This window comes from Glycine max, chromosome 4 (genome assembly GCF_000004515.6).
Source record: "Glycine max cultivar Williams 82 chromosome 4, Glycine_max_v4.0, whole genome shotgun sequence".
NCBI classification, from domain to species: domain Eukaryota; kingdom Viridiplantae; phylum Streptophyta; class Magnoliopsida; order Fabales; family Fabaceae; genus Glycine; species Glycine max.
The window spans coordinates 3449004-3475056 of record NC_016091.4 but is presented as its reverse complement, the minus strand read 5'-3'; the positions used below and the strand labels follow the sequence as shown (position 1 = coordinate 3475056).

Below are 26053 nucleotides of genomic sequence, written 5' to 3'. Positions count from 1 at the left end.
TTTTCAATGTTATTGCGATAAGAGGAAGAAGAATGCATGGGTTTAGGAGCAATAATGTATATTATAGGCTGGGCAAAAACTGGATTTTATTTAAAAATCTGAACTGGTTCCTTTTTTATCCACTTTATAAAAGCGGATTGGTTTGGCTTTTTAAAAAACAGTTTATTTTTTTAGGTTCGGTCTAGTTTTTAATTCAGTTATTCATTTTTTTTAACCATATATGGATCAATCTTTTTAAACAACTTAAACGAATTGAACCTCTTTCTAAAAATGATTCGATTAATCGAATTGTTTTAATAAGTGTTTCAATTTAGTTTTTATTTCCAAAATGGTTTGATATTTTCTAATCGAATAGTTAGATATTCGTGAACTACAAACAAGATTAAAAAATCTAGCATGATTCTATCAAGAACATATTTGCTTTAGAAACTTTAAGGGCAGTTACCATCACAGAATTTTCAAATTTTTTAGATGTATCAATTAGAATTTTAAATGTTTTTTGTATAAAAAAGTTTTATAATTTTTAAAAGACTTTCTAGGATTATAATATTTTTTAATAAGTTTTTCAAAGATTTTTATAGATTGGACTTTAAGAAATTTATAAATTATGAATTCATAAGATTTAAAAAAGATTACGTGAATTTGTATGATTTTAAAGCACTTAATAAATTTTTTAAAAAATAATGAAAATTACTATGTTCCAAAAGATTCATAATTCTCTTTTCCTTTCATTGTAGATACATAGACTCCACTATTATTTGAACCAATTTCCATCGAACCACAATCTGTCAGTTACACTTTATATTTTAAACGTCACGGTAGGTTGTGTAAAATTCACTAACAGTCACACCCACAGCCACAGCCACAGCCACAAGTACACGGGAACAAAATTCCAGCCACGCCGTAATAATGATTATATTTTTTTTTATTGACTCTTTATATCAATTACTCCCGTTAACCTAACAGCAATAGCCCAAAAATAAAAGTTGAAAGAATTGTTTACCTAATCGGCCGCTTACCCTTGATAAAATTACTTTTTTGAACAAGGGTTTCCTCTGCCCTTTATGTTCAAATGAGCCTGAGTTAAATGCTCATTTGTTCTTTTCTTGCAAGAAATCTCTCTAAGTTTGGACTCACATTCGTGATTTGGCTCTTTTTCGCAGGCGTTTCACTTCTTTACAGCGTATTATGACTCTTTAATTAGGGGCAGATCCACATCAGGTGTTTAAGAAAAATTATGTTGTCTGGCTATAACAATTACAGTCTACCGCATCTGGATGTCTAGGAACAAGGCTGATTTTTTAAGATTATCAATTTTCTGTAATAGAGGTTATTAGCAAGATTAAGTTTCTTATGTATAGACAAAGCGCACTTGTTGCATTTGTTTTAGCATCTTAATATAGACCTTCTTGTATTAGGGAGACTTTTGATTTTCTCTAGTTGCGGGATATGACCCGTTTATTATTGTATCATTTCGGGTTTAATATAATTTACATTTTTCCCAGAAAAAACATGTTAAGTTGAAAGAAAGAGGTTACTCTGCAAATGTTATTGTTTTCAAAGGAGAGAAAGGAAAAAAATGTCTAGGATGAAAAAAACAAAGTCTCAAGAAATTAGGTAAGATTGTTTAATGGATTGAATACAATTAAAAGGTCACAAAAATCCAATCAATAAGATAATCTATCAAAATTTATATGATTTTATATCTTAGATAAAAAAAAAATTGAAGTTGTAAAAAAATTTAATTGGATATCACTGCATTTTATTGACATTAAAAAAATCTAAAAATCTTAATTAAATAACTTAAGATTTATTTTTATCTTGTTTTGATGGAATACTAGATGACTTTTACATATATATATATATATATATATATATATATATATATATATATATAATATGGGACTATTGGAGGCTAACAACCTAAATTCGCCTCGATGGAACACGTGGACTCTTGTGGGGATTCATTTAGGAGGGAAGTGGTCTTGTGTGGGAATATACAGAGAATACATAGGCTTATTAAACTAAATGTTGCTTTTGTTTTGTTCTATCTGGGTTTTGAATCTGATTCTTGTGTTTTTATTTAATTTTTTCTTGCAATCTGTGACTATTAACCGTCACAAATCCTATTCTTATATTTTTTTCTATAATTTGTGATAGTTTTTAACTATCATAAAATTGTATTTAAATTTTAAAATAAAAAAGAACATCATATAAGTTTAAATATAACTGAATTTAATTCTAAATTTAAAAAATGACATATTATAATTTTATGGAAGCAAAACACACATTTTTTTTTTCAGAATTAAAACCAAACTTTAGCATATTTACATGAATGAAAAACATAATTTAGACTTTATTTTATAAACTCACCGAAATCCAACCTGTCCAAACTTAGATAATAAAAAAAAGTAAAACCCATATATATTATACTAATATTACCTAATAGGCTAATAGTGCAAACCCAAACATGTGCCGATTGTAGTCTCCGAAACCCTAACAACTTAGTGTGTTTGGATTTCCACTTAACATTCATTTGCGAACATCCCAAGTCCATTGAATAGAAAATCTTGTGAGAAAAGATTGAATTATAGAAACACTGTTAACATTTTCTTAGAACGCAACGCCCTATGACATCGTGTTACTCTCTCAAGCCTTGCAATCTCACATCATCTGACTCCTTCGAACCCTCAAACATTCATTTTCTTCTCTTCATTTCTAGTTTGCTTCAACAAAAATGTTTTTACTTAATGGATTGTGATTGGGATCGTGATGTGTTGTTGTCACTAATGGTAGGTTTGGCAATGTTTAGACAAACAAAGGCACTTTGGGTACATACCGATGCAACCCACCCAACCCGCACTCACCTAAACCAATGACTCAATCGATCGGAGATCAGCTTGCAATAAATTTAAGTAAATTATGTAATTTATATTACTTAGACAAAATTAAAGTTTTAAAATACAAATTAATTGCCTTTTTATTAGTTTTATATGGATGTGCATGTTTTATTGATGTTTAGAGCCGCATTTACCACGTCTTTAACGTGAACAAAAAAACTAGCTTCAGCCGTGAATGTGAGTCCCAACCCAAACACCCACTTTTAATAAATTATTTTAGAATCTGCATCAAAACAAACGCAACCCATACAATCGGACAGTATCATTTGAATAATCTCTTTTTTAACTCTTTGAACTTTCTCTGCATCTCAAGATCTTTCTGTCTCCTATAAGATCAAGATCCCTTGTTTGCTGCCTAGAAGAAGCACTGTAACACCCTTATGCCTCAATGATAACTATGCAGTTGTACATTCTAAGATCTTGTTAATTGATCCTTCTTTAAAGGCCTTGTCCCTGATAGTTCATCAGGAAAGGCAATTGAACTTTCGTATCTAATGTGATCCTGCTGCCCTTGCAATTCAACGACACAAACCTATGCATCAAATTTCTAACCCATGCCCATGCAAACAATGGTCAATTCGACCATTTATCAAGGAATTCACTGTATCACTGGTCTTCAAAGTAACAACTCGGTACATATGGAGGGGTAGGCAGGTTTGCCACACATTTGAACTGTTCCAGTAGAAGATTTCTAGTCAGTCAATTAGTCATAATGAGAATTAAAGAATATTATAACAAACAAAATGGAAAAACAATCACCTTTTGATGCTTGTATTTCTCCCGAACAGCTTTGAAGGACGCTGCCTTTCTTGACAAATACAAGTCATGCAGGATAAGGACACATTCTTTCAATTCAGCTGGCTTGTAACCCGAGCATTCACACAAGGAAGAAGTCTGCAATAGGTTCTCAACTTTAAGTGCCTTGAAACACAGGTATGTTTATTCTTATATAGATCAAAATATATCACTATATGCATAGGAAAAAAAAATACTAACCCAAGGATGCACTTCAGGCCAGATAATGAACTTGGCAAGAAATATAACCGAGGCAGCCACAATAGAAGGCAAGAATCTTAAACAATCGTAGTCCAACAAACTTAGCTCACCAATATAGCTGCCCAAATGTTCAATCTGCGAATTTGGAGTCTGAAAATAACAATAAAAAGAAAAAGAAAAACAATTAGTAAACAACACAATAAAGCTCTTAAGCAAATGAAGAAGCATAGGAAGGGCAGTTCAACTTACTTTTTGGACATCAGAAGCAACATTAGCATACCTCCTGAAACAATAGCTAAACTCAATTAGCTTCATTTTGACAGAGGCTAAATATTCACATTTTACAATATGAAGTCCTTACCTTAGAAAGGTGCTTACAGTAGGATTTCCCATTTCAAACTTTAGGGACTTGAGTATGTCAGCTTCCATCTTCACAACCTATATATCACCAATAACCATGAAAACCAAAGTGAGGAGAAAAGAACTGACAAATAACAAACAAGAAAGTAATTTGGCATTTGTACCCCACAAAAAATAAAAATAGCATTGCATATTTACCTCTGCCTTGTCATACGTGTTATCAGTGATGCTGCAAAACTCGTCCACACTTGGTGGGTCCGTTTCCTCATATTTTCTGCATATTCAGAAGAAGCAAAAAATGCAATTTTAATGTTTAAGCAGATTAAAATTAACAAGCATTGCAAAATTAAGAACAGGAAGTGAAGCCTTACGCAGCGATGAGCATGGACGAAACACCCAGTAACTAAAGTCTTGATTTAGTGACTGGATTAACTGATAAAAACCTATCGATGTATGAAACAGAGAGATGAAGAGTATCCGAGAGAAGCTTGTACTCCTCAGCAACCTCCACTAACCAATCCACCAATATTCCTCTCATGGTTGGTGTAACTATTTTCTGAAATTTCTCAATGTAGTTAACCATTGGTCTTCTCTTTTTCTGCATCTGATCAAACCATAAATTTTTTAAATTGAGACATCCAGCAACCTCAACAAAGCGACAACACTAAAGAATCAGACTTACCTCCATTTCACGAAGATACTCGTGGATGTCCGAAACATAAGATCCGTCGAGCTGAGGGGAAGAAAGGGTGTTGTTTGTGGGTGATGGTTTATTCGCATTGGGATTCTTCCGACATTGGAGTTTTTCTTTGCGCGGATTTTGAATTTTGGAGACAATAAGGTTTTGCAAATTGGGAAGTTCACCCAACACAACACGCTGCCTTTTGGGGTGTTGTTTTTCGACAACCACTACGATGGCGGCGTTTGCCTTTCTCTTTGCGGCGGCACGAGTCTCCATCTTCTTCCTTGTGTGTTGTGAATTTGGAACAGACTGTGAAAGAGCAAACGGATGGAAGAAGATGGAGTTGAAGTGTTGTTGGGTGAGTGAGAGAGTGCTGTCATGTTTATGTATAATGGATAGAGAAAGAAAAAGAGCGGTTTCGAAAATGAAAATGAAAATGGTTTGGCGTGTCTTGAAAATTTTCAGAATGTTTGGTTCCAAATTGAGATGTGTAGTGTAGATTTAGGATTTATTTTGGAATGAAAGAGAATTTTTCATATGGCGGGTGGACGTGCTACTTTTCCGCCATCCCATCCAATTAAAAACACTCTAATAATTTTTTTATTTGTAACTTAAATTATTTTATTATTTTATTTAATATTATACTATTTTTATAAATAAAAAAAATGCTAACCTTAAGTGGAAAGTGTGATATATGTTTTATACTATTTTAATTTCTTTATTTTAATTTACAAATAACTCGTAACATAAAATAGAGATAATAAATTTATTTTCATAAATAATATTAGTTAAATAAATAAGCATATAATACTTGTTTTATACTTCTAAAAAAAACTTGTTTTAATAAGGTTCACCTAATTTTTGTGAAATTTTATCAATAGCGCTAATGATGTAAGTTCTAATTTTTTGTACAATGTCAAATAATATGTAGTATGAATTTAAAAGTTGTGTACTATATAAAAAAATATAATCAATCAGTAAAAATTTCTATTAATATGAATTTTAAGTTAATTATTAGCATAAAGAATTGGGTTATCAAGCCAAGATGCATGTAAAAAGAAGTTTAAGATTTTTTGATTGATTAATCATTCGGGCAAAGGGAATTATTGAATTTCCATACTTGATCCCATTGTGATATAACATCATAAAATGTCATGTTTGTCTCAACCCAAGACCAAAACCATAATTTGTGCACACAAAATCAGCTAAAATAATATTTAACCTAGCAGCAAGTCATACTAACAAAAAAAAAAAACATTTTTAGTAGAATAAGTTTTTTAATACATTATACTTCAAATTTACTAAAATTTTGATAAAATTTCCTATATAATTTTAACATAAAAAAATGTTCAAGTCTACCGCGATTTATCAACAACCAAATGACACAATATACATATCATTTCAATTAAGGGTAAAAATAAACTGAGTCAAACTAAGTTTTATTATACCTTAGCTTGACCTGAATTAAAAAAATATAATATGATTTTAAGGACATAAACTTGACCTACATAAAAGCCTGATTTGACCTACAAACTTATTTTAAAAACCTAATTTGTAATATTTAACATTAAGATAAAAATAAAAATATATACATTAAGACTTTATAAGAATCAAAACTAACTTATATAATACAAATATATTTTTAAGGTTCCATATAACATTCATGACCTTATTTAAAAATATACTTTACAGTAAGACATAATTTATTTTTCAATAAAATTAATTATAAATTTTAATTTGACTGTTTATGTAGATCAACATGATTAACATTTTAAAAAAATAAGTATAAAGAAGATTTTAATAAATTATAACAAATTTGATATAATAATAATAATACTAATAATGAATAATTATTTATAATTTTTTAAATAAGTAATTCAAATCCTACACCATCTCAATAATTTTGAAATAAAAATACCCGTCTGGTAAATAAACCGAACACCAAGTAAAACCGGGTAAATTGGAAGTAGGGAAATGTAGCAAATAGCCCTGTAAAAAAAAGCTGAACAACTAGCGCCTAGCAGATGAATAGTAGCAGTATGTAATCCTATCCTATACTTTACATTCGGAAATCCATAACACAGACTATATTGTTTGAAAAACAAGCAGCAACTTTATCACCATCTTTGTTCCAATTAACTTCAAATATCCCACCTTTTCCAGTGTATGTTTTTACAATCTTGCCCTCCTTCACGGACCATATATGCAGGTATCTATCCATGGAGCCACTGGCCAGGTACTCTCCATTAGGGCTGAATGCAACGGAATATACAGGATCCCTGAGTGATACAACAGAAAGCAATGCATTAATATGCTAAATATATAATATAAATATGCTCGAACATTGACAATTTTTAAATTCTACGCTGTAGAAAATTAGACCTTCATTTCCTATCACACAAACCAGTTGGTTACTGTTAGAATCCAGTTATTGTCAGGTTGTTGATTACCCTCCAACAGAACTGTATTTGTAGACTTCTTTGTACTGAGATCAAATTCAATGAATCAATACTCTGTTTCTCTCTCTAGCTTAATATGGTATCAGAAGATTTTTTATCCTTGCTTCTGCTCCTTCATTCTTCGTCTTTCTGCTTCAGTCCACCAGGTTTCCTTCTCCAAGCCAGTTCTTCCCTAAAGTTATCTGCACTAGCAGATGTGGACTGAGAAGCTGCCATGTGACCAAGAAATAGACCACAAGATTCTGCATTTTTCTTGGGGATGCATTGATCTCTTGGAAATCAAAAAAAGCAACCCTTGGTGTCCCGCTCTTCAGCAAATACCGAGTACTGAGCCATGGTGTGTGTTACCACTGAATTGTTATGGCTATAGTAGCTACTTAGATCGTTTGAGTTAGTTACTGATATATAGTCATGGTTTTCTATGATAATCAATCAGCACTCTAAACACAGATACTGACTGCCATTTAATCTGTCAACATGTTTACTCTAGATTTCTATAACTACTTCACATTAAATCCCAACACCAATAAGCAGATATCCTCAAAAGCTCTGCTAAGCAGCTTGTTCAGGCTGCTTATGTCCAAGATAGGATTCCTAGATATCTTCATCCACACAGTCCAACTGTATAGGGGAGTATAACACCATCCAATCCGTTATTACAGTTTGTTATCGTTAGATTACAATTATTCCGTTATCTTTTCAGTTATTGTTGGTCTTGATAACATGGCAACAGAATTGTATTTATAGACTTCTTTGTATTGAGATCAAATTCAACTTTTCTCAATGAATCAATATTCCTTTTATTTCTCTCTTTAGCTTAATATTTCCTATAATACTATTAATTAGCAAAATGCCTATAAATCATCAATTCCTCAGCTGTCATTTCCTATTAATTATCATATATTAGCATTGACAAATGCATCCATCGATTCTTAAATATCCATAAGCATGAGTGTTTGAGTGTGTGTATTTTGCTAGTAAAGCACATTGATTTATTTTCTGCACCTGTGGCCATTTAAGGTGTACAGTACACTCCCTAGTTCCACATCCCAGAGCTTTATTGTTGAGTCGAATGAGGCACTGCTTAAAAGAACAATAAGCCAAAGTATTAGGGGAATACAAAACAGATTTTTTTTGTTTATTTCAAATATATTGGACAATGATTATTTTAAGGGTTTTGTTAATGTGTAACTTTAGGGCCACAGTTCGAGTACAAGTGTAACATTTATTATGTACCTTAAGTACTTCGAAAAAAAAAGTATCAAATGCTTGTACTTTTCATTTAATAATATACATTTTTAATTCTGAAGCTCTACCCTTAGGGCACAAGTTAACAAAACCATTGTTTCAAAACAAAAGGTTTTTCACAAGGAGCCACATTTTCATATCTTACTATTACAGCCAATTCTATTATAGTTGACATATTTACCTTGCTAGTACTAACTGCTGATTGGGACTGTTGGTACCAGGGCCTGTAGGGCTCCATCGGATTGTATATATCCCCTAAAGGATCATTACTTTCTTAGAAAGAGAATAAATGCAAATAGAAAGAAAAAGCACACATGGCAACATTTCTCCAAACCTTGACATGTTCCTTCAAATTATGCAAAAAGTTGTCCTGCTTTAGACTCCATATCTGCATCATAGTTTCATGAACAGTCAATTGGACACTCACAAATACTTAAAAGCATAATGATAGTTAAGTTTACACTTTCAGAAACAGTTTCTTATCCATATTTTTTGTCCTAAAAAGCACCAAAAAGTCATATTTCCTAGAAATGCTTGTTATATACTCTTATAAAACACTAAATTTAATAGATTTTTTTTCTGAAGTTACACCACCAAATTTTTTCTGCAAAACCCTTATCTATACTATATATCCATTATATTTTAAAAAGAAAATGTATATCTGCACTCCACTAATGAATCTCTGTTTTATATAACTACTAAGTGAACCCGAGTGATAATTCCTGTTGATTACTTTTGCAGTGTGATCGTCGGAGCAGGAAGCCAACAAAGAACCTGATGGATCCCATTTAATGGCATTAACTTCATCCTGAAACAAAAACATTTCAGAATGTTTGAGCAATGATTAAAACTGTAACTGAATACCCTCATAGCAGATTATAAATGAGCATATTATTCTGTTTTGTGATGGAAAGTCATTGTCTCCTTTCCAATTAAAAGTTAGAATATTAAAAAAAAATCCATTAGCAAACTGGTTGACAAGGAAGAGATACCTGATGCCCTGAGAAAGTTTTGATTGGTCTATTCTCTCCAATTTTGCAAACATGTATCATTTTATCAGTGGAGCATGTAGCAAATGAAACATTGTTTCGCCAATCAACATCAAGAGTTGGGCCTGAAACAATTTTCTGATAATTAAGATTACAAGGACAGCCATACAGAAAAGGACAAGCTTTTTCACCAGAAGATGTACAAAAAAAACAAAAACTTACCAGTGTGAAATTCAAATAGTTGTTTCCATTCCCCAGTCTTTATATTCCATACAATAGCAGTCTTATCCACACTTCCACTAAGAAGATAATCCCCCTTCTTGTTCCACTTTAGAGAAAAGATTGGACCTCTGTGCTTGTTTAGTGTACAATTCAACTCCCCTAAAGAACCTCAAAACAAAACTTGAGTTAACAGCAAAGAATAAAAGGCCCGAAGTCACAACATCTCATGCCAAGAAATGCATATTCGTAAATAAAATATCTTAACAGCTCACCATCTATACTCCATATTCTTGCTTGGCCATCATAGGAACCAGTTGCCAACAGTGTTCCATCCCCCTTTGTTGTAATAAAAAGCATAGCAAAAGATATCAGCTATGGCATAAGATTGAAACACAGGGGAAAGACAGAATTCATAGTATTCAGCTAAGTGATGCAGGACCCATTACATATCAAGATACACATAAAAGAGTAAAATTAATTCACAATAATGCTACAAAGATTTACATTCCAGTCCAGTGTTGTCACATCCTTGCTTTTCTCATTGGTGCTTTCTTTAAAGTGCTGCAGCACCACAACATTTACTGGTTCATTTTGCACACTAGAGTCACAAGTTCCATCAGCAATTTTCCAAATTCGAGCTGTTGAATCTCCAGACCTGGAATAGTTAATAATACAAACATATTGGCAAATTTTTAACTTAAATTGGTCAAGAGAAAAATAAGAAAAAGGATAACACTAGCGTCAGAAACTGTGCCACCTCACCATTTAGATGATTTTAGTACAGAAAATATTTACTGCACTGTTAATTTATGATAGATAACATTTTATATTGTCCCTATAGACCAAATTACACTGTCATACTCTAAGTTTTCTAAGCAGGTTAAATTTATAGTGTATATAAATACAACATCTTATTTTTATGCTAGAAAAGAAGAATTAAATATGGTTTCAACACTGGATCAAATAAAAGTATTTAAATTTGAGGATTTCAATCAATTTGATGTACAGACCCATGGTAAAACTTAAAAATCAAGAGAATGCTTGTCATAACCAGCCGACCATGTCCAATGGTCGATTAATATAATTGTTTCCTTAGACTTATAAGCAGTTAGAAATTAAATTTTAAATTCTTGGATGGCTACACTATTACTCTGTGCATCCCTATTATGAAGATAATTGTATGGAACAAGTAAACAACATGGTTTAAAAACAATTCATGAATAGAAGAACAAAGGACGGCCAATAAAATGAACGGAAAGAGAAAAAAAACTATTATCTTAATTCAAAATAGAATGGATTAACAGGGAGGAGATACTTTTGAGAAAAAATATGATTTCTTTACAAAGTGGCTTGTACTCACCCAGACGCAAGAAGTGGAGCTGATGGATTCCAAGCACAAGCAAAAACCTGCCACAAATGAAATAAATTTCAATAAACCACAGTGGGAGAAGAAAACCTATGCGAAAGATAAGAAAAAAGATGAGTCCAAACCTCTGATGTATGGCCTTTCAAAAGTTTTACATCACTGCATGGAGTATCATCAGGCGACAACATAGAGCTCTGTGAGATCTCCATTGGCTCAGCCCCTATGCCATAAAAGTTTTACTTTGTCCCTTGTCTAATAATATGCTATTGAAAAAGATCGATAGCCAATGGGAAAGAAAAGATAAACAAAACATTAATACATCAATATTTACCTCCTTGTGCTCTATTTTCTAGATTTTCGACAGTAATCTTATCTTCTTGTTTCTCTGTATGGTTTTGATCAATGTGTTGTGTTTCTTTATACTCAAGCTTTGGTTGCTCCTTCTCTTTCTCTAACCTAATTTTTTCCAGTCTGTGTTCATTTTCCTTTTCTTTCATCTCTTTGTCTGTTTCCTGAACTCGTTCCCTCCTTGAGTCATCCTGACTCAAGTCATTCATTATTTTATTTGATTCAAATTTATGCTGACGTAGATTTTCCTTTTTGGCTTTTACTATATTGTGTAGTTCAGTCGGGCCCTTTGTGATAAGATCCAGAGGTTGTAGAAATGAAAAATCCTCATCCATGTCAGCATCACTCTGGAGACCTAACACAAACACCAATCAGCTTAAGGTCCTCAACCAATGCATTCATTATGTGCATGTTAGCAACAATGATATGAACATCAAATAACATACAATACAAGAACCTATGAAGCACGGACACCTCTCTTGTCCAAAGTGTCGGCATGTTGGACACATTTCCGATACCAACACACCTTGACACTTGTTCGACACATCTTACTAGGTGTCCAATTTAAAAACTATATTTTATTGGCTTGAACACTTAAGCAATCACCTAATAAACTAGAAAAAACATAGAAGGTTGTTTTAAAAAGATAAATATACCATCCAATTAGATATTTTGCTATATGTTACTCATATTTCATTTCATTAGAATCTCTCTATTTGTGTTGGTATGTGGTGTCCCCATGTCCTATAATTAGACATTAGCAGTGTCAAAATGTCTCTGTCGTGTCTGGTGCTTCATAGACAACAACAACAAAAAAATGCTTACACCACTCAAGTTTGCTTCCAGCTCAAGATACTGAATTCCTTTCTGTATGAAAGTAACAAGAGCACCCGGTGGAACCACACTATCATCATTTTTGTTTTTATCAATCCCTGCTTCATACCCGAATGCAAATGCAGAATGAGTAAAACCTGAAACGAAGCAGCCATCAGAAGAAATTCAGAATTTGTTTGGAAACACGGTCTCCACCTAAAAAATCTTCATGATGTAAAAAACGCAGAATCTAAAATCAGTAGTGTTCACTTTGATATCAAAAATCACATCCACGATCGATTTTCAAACAGGCAGGGAATCACGTTATCTTCGTCACATTTTCCTCTTTAATAAAAATCATATTAGAGGAAAAAATGATATGATATGTAATCATTTAAGCAGGCGAAGCGAAAAGAATAATAATAGCCCTAATATCGCAAACATTACAGAATCTACGAACTTTGTAGAAACCATGGTTTTGGAATAATAATAATGCGGTCTAAAGAGAGAAACACGTTGGCGGATAGTGAGGATAAAAAAAAATTCGGTATAGAGAGTGATGTAAATGGAAAGAAATGTGAAGAGTTACTCCTAACTAAGAATCCGTAATAGATGTTGATATTGATGAGCATGTAATGTAATATTGTAATGTAATGTGCGAAAAAGGAAAATGAATAGGGATAGGACGAGCCTGATTCGTGGAGGTAACGGAAGACTAAGTAGTTCAATTCAGTAGAAGTGATTGAGATCATTGTGATTGTGGTTTCAAGTGTCAACTGCAGAGAAAACTGCACATATTAGAGGAAGACACAGCAGGTGGTGAGGTGGTTTTGATACTCGGGTCGGAATAAAATCAAATATACACTACAACCCGAACCAGCAACTTCATGCTTTGTCAACATCATTGGGCTTTCATTTTACATCTTGACCTCTAATTTCGCCATCAGATTTGGGCTTTAGGCCAGAGCCCATCCTTCGAGTGTTTATTATAAATTTCTTTTTGCACCTGTTTGGAATTATATAGTTTTTTTTTTGGAAATTTAATTTTCAGGACACGTTTTTTTACATTCCAAAAACTTATTTCTGACTACACTTTTAAGATTTTAGTAGCCAAAAATAAGTTTTCGGTATGTTCTCTACAAACAAGAAGGAGGAAAGGTTGTTTTTCATTATTCTCTCTCTCCTTTCACTTTTCTTTCTCCTTATCTTGTTCTTAATTTTTACTCTTGTTTGGTTCTTCAGGCTGACCCAGTCACAGCTTTCCAGTTTTAATAAGAAAATAATAATTTCAATTTTAGGATTAATAAGGAAAGAATATTACTAAATCTTGAAAAAGAAAATATATTTTAAAAAGTAATTTTGTAATTGACACTGTGCTTGGATTGGATAACTTAAAGAAGGAAATATATAATTACCTGCTGAGGAGGGTGGAGTGATTGTGGGTGCAAAAGGGATGATGCACGAGCAAGGAGTATGCAAGAGGAGTACAAGAATGAATTGAATATACACTTTAATGAAAGAGATTTAAAGACTATATAAATATGAGATTATATAGTTAAAAATAGATTAAAAACATTAATTAGTATTATCTATGTCTACTTTTCAATAATCTAATGCTTATAAATTTCATAATTAAGCATCTTTAGATTAAAACAATTATGAGATAAATGATGTTTTTTAAAAAATTTCAAAAAAGCATGCGAGAGTGGTCAAAACTTTGAAATAAGAGAGATTGCACGACTTTTATTTGTTTGGATGGAGGAGAATAAGTAGTTGGATGTTGTATCTATTTTTTTTATTTTAAAACAAAAATAAGATATTTTTAAAACAATCAATTTTTTTGTGTTAAAAATTATGTTTCTTATTAATATAAAATATTTTTTATATTGTTTATATTTTTTAGGTTTCTTTCACTTGCAAATAAATGGAGATAATTTTTATTTTATTTATTCATTCAAATAATATTTTTTATTGTATTTTTATCATTCACATTTATTTCTTTACTATTTCACTTCTAAATTTTTTATTAAAATTTCACTTCTAATTCTAACCAAACATAAAAGTAAAAATCACATTGATCAATTACATAAAATTATTAAATTGACATGAGTTAATCAATGATTTCAAATTCAAGTCCTAAATAAATATCTAGAGAGAGTTTTATTGCTTATAGCCATTTTTTCCGTCTCAAATATCCATAGTTCATTAAAAATCATAAAAGTGAGAAATAGAAATAGAAAGAGTAATGTTATAATCTCTCTATTCCTAATTACAAGATACAATTAATTAATTTACACTTATTAAAAATTAGTTAATTTAATTATTAATATTAAATTTATTTATAATTATAATTTTTTTCATATTTATCCTCAATTTTATTGAAAATTTATTTATCTTTTTCGGATTTCATAGAAAAAAGAAAAAGACAATTGAAGGTGTTATAGTTAAAAAATAATTAATACATAATAAAAATAAAATGAAAACAAAGTTTTATAATAAGAAATAAAAAAATTATTGATTGTGTCTTATAAATATGAAAAGAGGGAGTATTTCATACAAATCTCCTGCCATTAAAGAATTCAATGAAAACTAATAAAAAAATAAAATGTCTCAAAAATATAAATCACATTAAGTATTCAGCAGCGGTGGTTCTCGGGATAGGGAGCACTTGTACCAGATGTTGCCCTCATCAATCTGCCTTAGAATCTTTGTCCATGTTTCCCCTTCCATCAGTGTTAACGATGACTCCATGGTTTTCCTTGGCTTATTTATTTTGGAGTTACTTTAAGTAGTATCTGGGATAGAAGGAATAGATGGATTTTTGCTAATGAATGGACATTTGAGATAGGTGTGATATCTACAGGGAGATACATTGTCACCAACATTTTTGTGAGTCTTAGGGTTGGGTTAAGCTCAACTATGATGGGGCTTTATCTGCTAGCTCCATTCTCTCCTATGTCGATGGGGTGGTCTTCATTTTCAGATATTCCAAGTTTGTGGGTTTGTTCCTTATCATGCAATTTGAATTGATAGCTATTTTAAATGATTAACAACTAGCTATCTCCAGGGGACTCAATAAAATCATCATAGAGTCAGATTTTAAATCTGCCATCCATTCCATGCAAAATGTTTGTCCTCAATCTTCTCCTTCTTTGGATATGTTTTTGGAGAAGCCAACTATGTGGTTGATGCCTTGACCGATTACGCTAGAGGAGTTTTCCTTTTGGTCGTAGAATTTTTTATTTTCCTTATGCTTTTCTTTCTTTGCATTTGTTGGCTGATATCTCAATTGTTTCTTTTGTGAGATAGTTTTTTTGTTTCTTGTTCAGGTAGTTTTTGGCTCGTTACACATAAAAGAAGAAGCAAAAGAATTGGAATTATTCAAATAAAAGAAGGATTTATCAAATTAAGTAAACGAGTTTCAGTAAATAAAAAAAGTAACCAGGTCACAAAAATATCTAATTACTCGTTTTAAATTATGTATTATAATAAGTTTCAGAATATGAGTAGATATATTTATTCGTGGTCAAAAGTTTCGCTACTACGCCCTGCCTCTCCCATCTAATAGCAGGATTCCCTAATCCAGCCATCTCGAAATGTCCGACCCGGAAAACACACCCGCGCCCCAATCGGAGCAAGACTCCTCTTCGCCACCGCCCGCCCAAGACCAACCCGTCGCCGCTGACGCCAAGCTCGGCCCCGCCGGCGTCTCCTTCAGCATATGGCCCCCCACTCAGCGCACGCGCGACGCCGTCATCACTCGCCTCATCGAAACCCTATCCTCCCCCTCCGTCCTCTCCAAACGTTACGGGACAATGTCCCCCGACGAGGCCTCCACTGCCGCCCGCCAGATCGAGGACCAGGCCTTTTCCGTCGCCGCCAGCTCCGCCGCCTCCGACAACGACGGGATCGAGATCCTCCAGGTCTATTCCAAGGAGATTAGCAAACGGATGCTCGACACCGTCAAGGCCAAATCCACCACCGCTTCCGCCGCCGTCGATATCGGGACTCCTGCCTCCGATGCTGCTCCTGCCCCCGCCGCAGATGGCGACTCCGCCGCTGGCGCCGAGTCCGAAACCTGATCATTCGGGATTATAGTATATTAAATTAGGGTTCCCTTTTGAGGGTTTATATTTTAATATTATGATGTTCCATTTGTATAACTTTGTTTATTTCTCGTGCTGCCAATCTTCATTATAAATTATTCCCTTGAACATCTTGTTGTTTTATTGCTTGCCTGGAAACATTATTGCGCGTGTGTAATTATTGTTTGTTTGCTTGTTTTTTTAAGTGAATTCTCACTTTAGTTCCTTGATGTTATATGCTACCATTGATTTAGTCACTATTACTTGCTTTGGAACACATCAATCACGTTAGTAGTGGAAAAAGAAGTTAAGAAGGACTGTTGAGAATTACATTTTTTCAAAGGGAGGATTTTGTAAAGTCAAGGAAAGGCATCCCGGTATATTAGAACTAGAGTTTATTATTTATTTATTCATTTATTTGAGGGTGTGTTTGTTTAGCGGTCTCAACCTCCATTTTCCACCTTCCAAAAGTTTAGCGTGACTGAAAAAAGTTGCTGGATTCCCATTCAACGACATTTGAAATGTTTACGAACACTACACACCCTAATTGGTATGATATGTCATCCTTGTAATGGTGTTGCTTTTGCTTAGGGATTTAAAGAGCAGGCTGGGCCTATGACTACATTTAATTAATGTTCAATTTGGAGAATAAGTATGCTTTATTATTCATTGTTATATGTATTTTTTTTTAACAATTACGATTTCTTATCCATTGTTATATGTATGTTCTTTTTTTTTTGTTTCAGGTGATGTGACCATATGGGCCATACCCTTGTTGATTTCCAATTTCATGGTCTTACTTACTCACTAATTTTATGATTTAAAATCTACTATTACTGCTTTGGTTTCAACTTTCAATTATCAGGCATTTCTCTGAAAGAAATTTCTTTGTTTATATTAGTTGGAATTTCAACTTTCTATTTTTTTGTCTGCCAAGTCTATGGATCTTGGAGTGACCTGTGCAGTATGTTTGAGCAAGTTCCAGGCTTTTATATATGCTTTGATAACTGTTTATTTGCGTGTATACAGAAGCTGTCTATACCTTGTGAACATTCTCCTATTGAGCTATTATATTTCCATGTGTGGACATAGTGCCGTTTTGCCTATCCAAATAAAATATTTACCTTGGCTAATATTTTGTTTAGAGCATTTTATGTTATCGTGTATTGGTAGCTTCTGGTGGTCAGAACTAGAGAAGGCATCTCATATTTTAATAATCTTTTATCTTTTATGGAGATGTAGTGAGAATCTATCATCTGTATTATATATGATGTGGGTTGTTTGTGGACACATTTTTTATTAATTCCTTACTTACTAGTTACTACTTACTAGTTATTGCATTCTGAGCTTATACTTTCAGTAGAAATACAAACTTAGCTGTAATGGGTCATCATCCTAAACTGAGTTTTTTTCTTATTAGATGACATGTATTTTACTATTTTGTAAAGAAAATAAGGAATCTTTAAATTGTAGAATGTATGTTGTCACTTACTGTATACTATGTAGTCTTGATTCTTCGGTTAAGAACTGAAAGTGCTTCATATCCTTTATTGTTTCATTATTCTTTTTCTGTTACGAAAGGAGCAGCAAACTGGTTTGCATGCAAGGCATTCATTATGCTTTGTTCTGTTTTTATTGTCGAAACGTCATAGCATTGTTTGATGTCTTATTAGCCTTGGGATCTTTATGAGCCCAAAGAGAAAAGATCCAGCATTTTTTGGGCATAAGGTTCTATTCTATTAGCCTCTCATGTAAAAATGATATTTGTAACTTATATCTTAGATGAATGGGCTTGTCATGGTTTTATCTTTACCTCCCAAGTTTTTTCACCAAGTTGAATGATGTCATGGGATCGATATACCCTATCTCATCCAAGGCTTTGTTGTTGTCGTCTCAGGCGATAGTAGTCCTCGTTGCATTGGTTAGAGACTGTAGAGTTACTTATGCTCCCTGTCTGAAAAGCTGAGATAAATATTTATGTGGTGGTGTTTAGTACCTTGATTTGAATGTAAACGCTTGAATCTTAATCTTATGCTACTCGCTATCTGCGTTTGAATTATGATTCCGTGCCTCATTTTTGTGAGTCGATAGCAAAGTATTGCCACTCATATTGGTTTTGGGTAACTCTTATATAGAGGTTGTGTCTTTTGACCATGAGAATACAGCATCTTGGATTTACGTTTATTTTCTAATCAACAACCAACAATGTTGTTTCCTTAAAAAACCAATTCATTCGATTATATGTCAATTTTTTTTATTGCCCTATTATCCTTTTCTTTACTTCAATTTGTGGTGATACGTTGCTGAATAATTGTTCAATGCTCTGTATCAGTATCTGTGTTCCAAGTCCATGATATTATGTTCCTGATTTATCTTTCCTTCGTATTGTTACATTTTATGTGGATTTTCTAATAAGTTTTCATCCTCTGAAGATGTGTGGCTCAGTTGTATTAGTATTTATTTATCTTTATTTTCATCCGCATTACTCATTTGATTGCAGTTTTTGGTTAACGCAACGAGAGGAAACATTGATATGATGAATTTTTATGTATGCATTCTAAAATCATTTGGACATATGATCCTTTAATCGATTGGTTTTGGGTATGGTCTTAAAACTTATGTAGGCAAGAAAAAGGTGGTTGAAAGGAGTTCTTATCTTCGTTACCTGATGAGTGAGCAAGGATTGGTGAATAGTAAGTAATAAAGGATTAATGTGTATTTGGTTGCTATTGTCTCATAGTAACGCAACATTGCCTGCCTGGGTTTCGCTTCTATCATCCATTAATTTTGGCATACACCCACTGCAACTTTGCAAAATTTTCCAATGATGCATAGATAAAAAAAAAAAAAAAAGCGTTTATCCTCAATTTGTTCCCTCGAGTTAAATTTTTCACCGAATTCTGCCCTTCAGTAAACACTCAGAATTAATTGCTAAACTAAAAGGCAGTAGTATTTAATTTCGTGACAGCTTCTTGGACATGAGAGATAGGTGAAGGTGAGGTAACGTCAATTAATGCAAGTTTACTAGCGAACACAGTGTTAGGACTTAAGAGAAAGTGGTTTTTGTTTTTCTTCTACGGCGACATGGGCGGCCAAGTTACTGTCCTATCTGTCTCTGTGTGAATCCTACATAGCATCTTTGAACTTTGAAGACTCTCCCTACCCAACATTTCTTACTACTACACGACTCTCACATGCTACTACAGCCAGTTCTCACCTTTTAGGCTTTTACATGGAGCTTCACATTAGATTAAAAGTTTTATTTTGACACGTCATCGATCTCTTACATATATCGCATAATAAGTACAGCACTCTATTATTTGTAGTGAACAAAATTACTCTTAAAAAATATCCTTTTAATTAATGATATGACAACATTTTATTGAATGGTGTCAAAAAATTTATATTCACAAGTACATCAAACTTAACATTAAGAGTAATGCTTTTCAGACACTCGTTTAAATACAAACATGTATCATGTATATTTCATTAATATTTTTCAATTTTTTTCAATCTGTTTATTCTTGTCACAATACATTATCAATAATATTTACTAGTTATCTTTCTTTCTCCTTTTATCTCTTTTGAGGTGTAAACAACTAAGGGTGTCTAATAATCGTTTTCCCAAACCTAAACCATTAAAAAATTTGAAAAATATTTCAATGGAGAATTATTAATTTAACATAGAAATGAAGGGAACTAAGGACAATGACTAAAATACCATTTAGTCATTGTTTCGTTAAATCAACGGAAAAGCAACATAAAAAAAATCTAATATTCTTTTAGGTGGACAACATTGATTTTAAAAAATAGACACCATTGGAAACAAATTAGACTAAAATAAGACTTATTAATTGAATAACGGTAGGCATTGTTTATTTTGATTGTAATAACAGAAAACATTTTTTTGCTTAAGAATCACAAAGTAAACATGATATATATACAATAGATATGTACTTTTTGGTAAATTTCGAGCACTTCTCATTATCATGTCTCTTTTTTAAATGTTAAGAAAATTTCATCAGGAAAGTTATACATACAAAATTTGTATGCTTTACTTATTAGTCATATGCTTTGTGAATGAATCATTTCCTTATTTGTAATCGCTGATGCATGCTTGATACTAAAGTAATAACGCGACCTTTTGTGCGCAATTAAGCTGAAGATAAGAACGCATATATATGGACGGAAAGTTATTATTATTAATTTAACAGAGAAATAAAAAGAGATAATTAAGAAAACTGATGGCTGATGCCGTGTAATAAGACGCTTGGAACGAGTTTTTGGTAAACGTTGTATCATTGCCAAAGCCAAAGGTTCCGTTTTTTCTTTTCAAAGGAGCCAAAGGTTCAGTTAACAACTTAACATGCTAATTACTTGTATTTTGTAGTATTTGATTTAGCTAGTGTGACACATTGTAAGCCCCCAAGGTCTGCCAAGTTTACTTGTAAAAAACGTTAAAATAAACAGTGTAAAATTCTGGGGACGTATAATTCTTCATTTCTTCATACTTATTTCACTAATAATTCAGTTTATTTTCTTCTATACAACGACAACAACAAGATTAACCTCCTGTTACTAAGTGACCTTAGTGAGTTTCTTTATAAGTAATTCACTAAAGATATGAAATCAAAACCTATATATTTTCCCCTCTTTATAGCTCGTATCCATTTTCCCTTATGTCAAGTATTACATTGATCTTAAAAAGGGAAGTCTTTTTCATATCCCAGCCAATGTAGAAACACCAAATATTGTCCCGTGTGATATTATTATATATATATATATATATATATATACACACACACACACACAGCGAACAAGCAGCCATGCAAGGTCAAGTTTTGAGGCAGTGACTCTCATTCAGAGATGATCTTATCTTTGACTTGAATTCAGGAGATTTGATTAGGTGTGTAAATTGTCTGTAGCCTCGAGACACTCTTGACATTGCCCAGTGAAAACAGTGTAACTCAAAAGTTGATTGTTACACCTCCGTAAGGGTTTTGTTAGACCAGGTTTTAGTACTATTTTCTCTCTTATTTTAATTTTCATCACAATCAATGCTCATTAATAGAAGTGTCTAGGAATTTGGCTCCATTTAACAAGGTATCAAGTCTCATAGTAATTGGAAAAAAGCTTTGACCTTATAATTGAGTTCATTGAGTACTAAATTCAGATTAGTCAGAATCTAAATTGACTTTCAATTAATAGTAATAATGATAGACCAAACAAAAGATCAAAAGTTGAAGCTGGTTTCTCGTGTCCTCGGTTAGTCTTATGCTTTATGAGCCCCTAATTGTAATTACTGTGCTGACAGATACTAAGATAACAACCTGCGCCATCCCCTCATGTTTAGAATATATAATAAAAAACGTGGACGGTTATAATTTCTCTACATCGATCAATTTAATAATTAATCCAAAAAATATAAATACATTTCTTATAAAAAAATTATTTCTAATAACTCAAATACACAAAAGGCGTTTTGCATATACAGTCATGATAAAAACATCAAACATGTATTGTGTCACGCCTTGTTTTTACTATGATCGAGCAAGAACTCAACAAAATACAAATTACATACACGTATCAGATCAATGTCTGGGGGAGAAGTTTTTCTTCTAAAAAATAAAAACAAAAAGAACATATAACATGGAGAAAAAAAACTGTTGTAGAAATCAAAATCGAAAGAGAAAAAAAATGTAATAGGTGCTGAATTTAAAGTAGTTAGTTAATGTCCAGGTCCTTTTTTGCTGGGTCCAGAAGCTAGTCTAAATGCCAAGCTGCGTTTTGAAACACGAGTGCTTGAATTTTCAGAAGAAACAACAAAGAACTGATCCCTCCATAGAGAAGAACCTGATTCTTTCAATTCTACACAATCATCAGCTACCTCTGTTAACACCACCTTCGATCGAAGAACTCGGCTATGCACCAAACATAGCTGCGATGACAACACAAGCATTATGGTAACCAACGCAATCCAAAGGCTCTTCTTCATCTGCATCTGTGTTCTTCACAAAAAAACAACCCCTTTGACGAATAATAATAATATTCCTTATTTTTAAGGGCCTCTTGGTATTTTTTGTATTTCAAAACTAGTTGTATCTTGGGCTGAACGAGGAGCCACTAGTTTGGATAATTTATATACAAAAAAAAACTCAGCTGAGGACGGTGAAGCGCTTTCCACGTGGACCCTTAGAAATTGCATTACGATTTGACTTTAACCATCTTGTGCTATTTCTTTCGAAGAATTGTGGTGGCACCCGTGTGGGGATATAATGGTTTCTCACTTGCGTATCCTTGCTTTGAAATTCTTCAATTGTTCCAATTTGACTTTATAATAAACACTACAAGTAGTACTCAATTTTTCACCAATAATTACTCAAAAAGTGATCAAGGGTATGTGCTAGCTAGTCCTTGTCGCAGCTCGCGAAGGATATATAATAATAAAAAAAGATTGACAATGAAAGAATGCAAAGGGAAGGTAGGTTAATTAGTGAAGTCTCTAGTCTACGAGCTCGTGGTTTTGCTTTTATAAGTTCACGCTCAACCCATTAGTTTCACATGGGTTTTTGACTCATCGATGATATGTTTGTGTTGGCAATTTGTTACGCGGTGCATGCTGAGTCCGTATATAAATTTTTAAACATTTGTGTTCCTTTTTTTGCATGTCGCCTAGTTAACAACTAAGAAGGTGTCCTTTGAAATTTATGGTCTACCTGTCGATTAGGAAAAAGTGTGCTCGTTTGGTTGAACTGTCGACCCCTTTTCTGAGTTCAAGACGGTGGTTTATATGGGACAGTGGCCCATCTTATCAAAAGCATGCGTATACAAACGCAATATATTTTATCCATGCGTTGATCAGTTTCCAACATGTAATAAATTTCCATTCTTTATCTTTTTTGTTTTTCTGAACACAAGCTACATAGACTAATTTTCTAAGATACACCAAAACCTACTTATTTCAAACACTTCATCAATATTTTTCATTTTTTTATATCTATTTTTTTCTATTACATTATAAATTCTATAATACATATATTTTGTTTTTTCCCCTCTAAATGTATTATAACATAATAAGCATTCATGAAACATTTTTATTCTTTATTGACACTTATTTAAAAACTTAATCTCTCAAACAACGTCATTTTATGTAAATAGATTTGAAGATTGAATTTCCGATCACATAGATAAAATTATTCGTCAATTATAATTACTTGATAATCGTATGTTTTTGTCTTAGTTTAGTGGCATATACTAGTGCTTTAACATCTAATTTCGGATGGTTTAACGATAAACTGATTTAGGAAAAAAAGCAATATCATTATTAAAATTAAATTTTAATTATTCATTTAATCTTATTCCTTTTAGTCCCTATGATTAATAAGTGATTTTTTTAGTTCTTAAAATTTATATTTTAATTTTGAAAAGGTCATTATCATTAAAATTCTTTAAATTAAAAAAATATAACGGTAGAAACATTTTGAGAATTAAAATGTAAACGTGAAATACTAAAAAATTTACCTATTAAATTTCAAGAACTAAACAATTCAATTATTAACTATATGAATTAAAAGGAATAATTGAGTTTAAAACTATAAGAATTAGATGGGTAACATAAAATTAATTAATTGAGTTTGTAACTAGTTCCTGTATAATTTTCTAAAAATTAATCGTTTATAACATAAAAAATCATGCTCATCTCATCTTCTTTTCCCCATTTGTCCGGGACCCATCTAACGTTGCGTTTTGGGTTTGTTCTTCTCCATCTCGCAGGTGCATTCGGTTCTTGTTCTTCGTCCACCTAGCTGCTTATACAATAAGTTTTGTTTACACCTTTTTTACTTAGAAACAAGATTTTCCAGTCCGCAAAATTTGAAACAGAACCGCTACTCGGTGCAAAACAATTCAAACAAAAAATGACAAATTGGTTAGTTGAGCAACTAGGCTACTTGTGATCATCAATCATACACGAGTTAGAAACTTAGAGTAAAAATTTAATTTCGTTCAAATTTCAACATTTGTATTACTTGGTCCAAAACAATTTCCATACTGTGCATCGAAATCCAGTTTGAAAAAGGCCCATTCTTTTACTTATCTTTTCAATATATGTTGCATGATAACAAATGCTAGAAAATTTTAATCTGCTCCCACCAAAAGATGGGTGCAGCCACTTGGCTGTACGTCCTAGTCCTACCCTAATTATTGTTCACAAAAGAACGATCTAAAATCCCAAAAGGCCTTGGAATTGTTTTATTAATTTATGCAATCATTTGAGGAATATATATACTGCGCCGAATTTTATTCTCATAAGATCATAATTGGATCGTTGTTAGTAGAAGTCACTCACACCTAATACGTTCTTAGCTCAGTTTCAATCTTTCTTTGACTTTTAAAGGGTCCCAAAACATAGTTGAGTAGTATATACCCTTCATGTCACAAAAAGGTCATGATGAATGCTCTTTTTAAGTATGATTTTATTAATCGGTATCCTTAAAATATTGATTTAGGAATTAAAGAAAAATAATATTTATTATATAAATCATAAAAGAACATAAAAAATTATAAATAACATAATTTTTTTTCTCTCAATAAAAATATTTCTATTTTAAATTTTTTAACCAATATTTTTAGGTCCCGGTTAACCATTTGCCTTAAAGTATATGTGGGCTAAGGGGAAAAGATCATTTAAAAGGTGAATTTAATTTTTAAGTTGATAAGCGAAAGTGTATTTATTTTAAAATTATTTAATGAACTAAGATTATAATATAGTATTTATTAAATTAATAAAATTAAATGCAGTGTTAATTACTTTGAAAAAAAAAGTTATTTTAGATTATTTTTTTTTGGCTGCTGAATTAGATTGTTCTGTTTTGGGGAGAGGGTGCAAATAGCAATTAATAAAGACCAGGTCATCTTAAGCTATAATTTTGCACTTAAACCCACCTGGCTCAGGGTAGCAACATGGCAAAGATATACGGAGAAGAGGTTAAGGTTATCACGGAACAAATGTGTTAGATTCCAAAAATCTTGTTAAGTATACGGACAATTCTTATCCAGTCCCTTAGAAAAATAGAATAAGAATATTAATTCAATTACTTGCTCCTGAGCTCCATACTTTTCTATATTTCCTAGAAACTATTCAATAACTTTTGCTTAAATTTACTTGTTCTCTTGATATGTTTGCCGTGAGGGAAAGACAGAAAAGATGAGGGAGATATTTTTGGAAGAAAATAAAGGGAAATTAAGGAAGCTAAAATCCCTTCCCTTGTATTTTTGTCTCTATAGTCTTCACTAATATTGAAAGGATCTTGAGGGAAAGGAAAGTGGTTTATAACTTTTAAAATGTATTGACCAAGATTTTATTTCATACCATATTAATTTTTTTAATTACTACTTGTAAAGATATAATAATATACCATTGATATTTTCTCTCATGTTCTCCTGTGAATCAAATAAGGTGATCTTTTGTTCATCTTCTTTTCTTTTAAATCAAATCAAATAAGAAGACTTTCTCTTTCTTCCCTCTATTAAAATCGGTTTTCTCCTCTTCTTTCCTTTGAATTTAACACATCTATATGTTATTAT

The 26053-nt window shown here is 32.3% G+C and overlaps 4 protein-coding genes across 5 annotated transcripts; 1 reads left to right on the top strand and 3 right to left on the bottom strand.

The window, feature by feature from the left end:
* Positions 1 to 3105: 3105 nt before the first annotated feature.
* CYCA3;1 (mitotic cyclin a1-type) lies at positions 3106 to 5218 on the bottom strand. The gene is given in 8 exon segments (NM_001250836.1): positions 3106 to 3572; positions 3660 to 3794; positions 3897 to 4046; positions 4146 to 4179; positions 4258 to 4334; positions 4455 to 4530; positions 4628 to 4860; positions 4939 to 5218. Coding segments are annotated over 8 exon segments (1047 nt in total). The 5' UTR covers positions 5215 to 5218; the 3' UTR covers positions 3106 to 3506.
* A 1554-nt stretch (positions 5219 to 6772) lies between these two features.
* LOC100783690 (WD40 repeat-containing protein HOS15) lies at positions 6773 to 13208 on the bottom strand. 2 transcript variants are annotated; one of them, XM_006577976.4, is made up of 14 exons: positions 13075 to 13208; positions 12396 to 12541; positions 11554 to 11917; positions 11348 to 11442; positions 11217 to 11263; positions 10361 to 10511; positions 10129 to 10192; positions 9857 to 10015; positions 9638 to 9759; positions 9379 to 9453; positions 8980 to 9033; positions 8827 to 8900; positions 8403 to 8477; positions 6773 to 7217 (listed from the first exon to the last, which is right to left on the bottom strand). In XM_006577976.4, exons 1-14 carry the CDS (start codon positions 13133 to 13135, stop codon positions 6998 to 7000), a joined length of 1707 nt encoding a protein of 568 aa, XP_006578039.1. In that variant the 5' UTR covers positions 13136 to 13208; the 3' UTR covers positions 6773 to 6997. The 2 variants fall into 2 exon arrangements, with proteins under 2 accessions (XP_006578039.1, XP_006578040.1); XM_006577977.3 differs by lacking the exon at positions 13075 to 13208 and having other exon boundaries at positions 11554 to 11925; positions 12396 to 12531.
* A 2246-nt stretch (positions 13209 to 15454) lies between these two features.
* Positions 15455 to 16646, top strand: LOC100782080 (MFP1 attachment factor 1). The gene has a single exon (XM_003523936.5). The coding sequence runs from the start codon at positions 15980 to 15982 to the stop codon at positions 16463 to 16465; it is 486 nt and encodes a 161-aa protein (XP_003523984.1). The 5' UTR covers positions 15455 to 15979; the 3' UTR covers positions 16466 to 16646.
* A 5278-nt stretch (positions 16647 to 21924) lies between these two features.
* On the bottom strand, positions 21925 to 22579 carry LOC100500455 (uncharacterized). The gene has a single exon (NM_001251435.2). It carries the CDS (start codon positions 22467 to 22469, stop codon positions 22197 to 22199), a length of 273 nt encoding a protein of 90 aa, NP_001238364.1. The 5' UTR covers positions 22470 to 22579; the 3' UTR covers positions 21925 to 22196.
* Positions 22580 to 26053: the final 3474 nt, after the last annotated feature.

What these genes read in the sequence shown, in the direction of transcription:
- LOC100782080 (XM_003523936.5), top strand. Translation starts at nt 15,980, where the DNA reads ATGTCCGACCCGGAAAACACACCCGCGCCCCAATCGGAGCAAGACTCC.
- LOC100783690 (XM_006577976.4), bottom strand. Translation starts at nt 13,135, where the DNA reads ATGATCTCAATCACTTCTACTGAATTGAACTACTTAGTCTTCCGTTAC. An exon ending in TGGAAGCAAACTTGAGTGGT is followed by an intron (nt 11,918 to 12,395) that starts GTAAGCATTTTT and finishes TTAGGTCTCCAG; the next exon opens with AGTGATGCTGACATGGATGA. An exon ending in ATTTGAAGGAACATGTCAAG is followed by an intron (nt 8,901 to 8,979) that starts GTTTGGAGAAAT and finishes ATGATCCTTTAG; the next exon opens with GGGATATATACAATCCGATG.
- LOC100500455 (NM_001251435.2), bottom strand. Translation starts at nt 22,469, where the DNA reads ATGCAGATGAAGAAGAGCCTTTGGATTGCGTTGGTTACCATAATGCTT.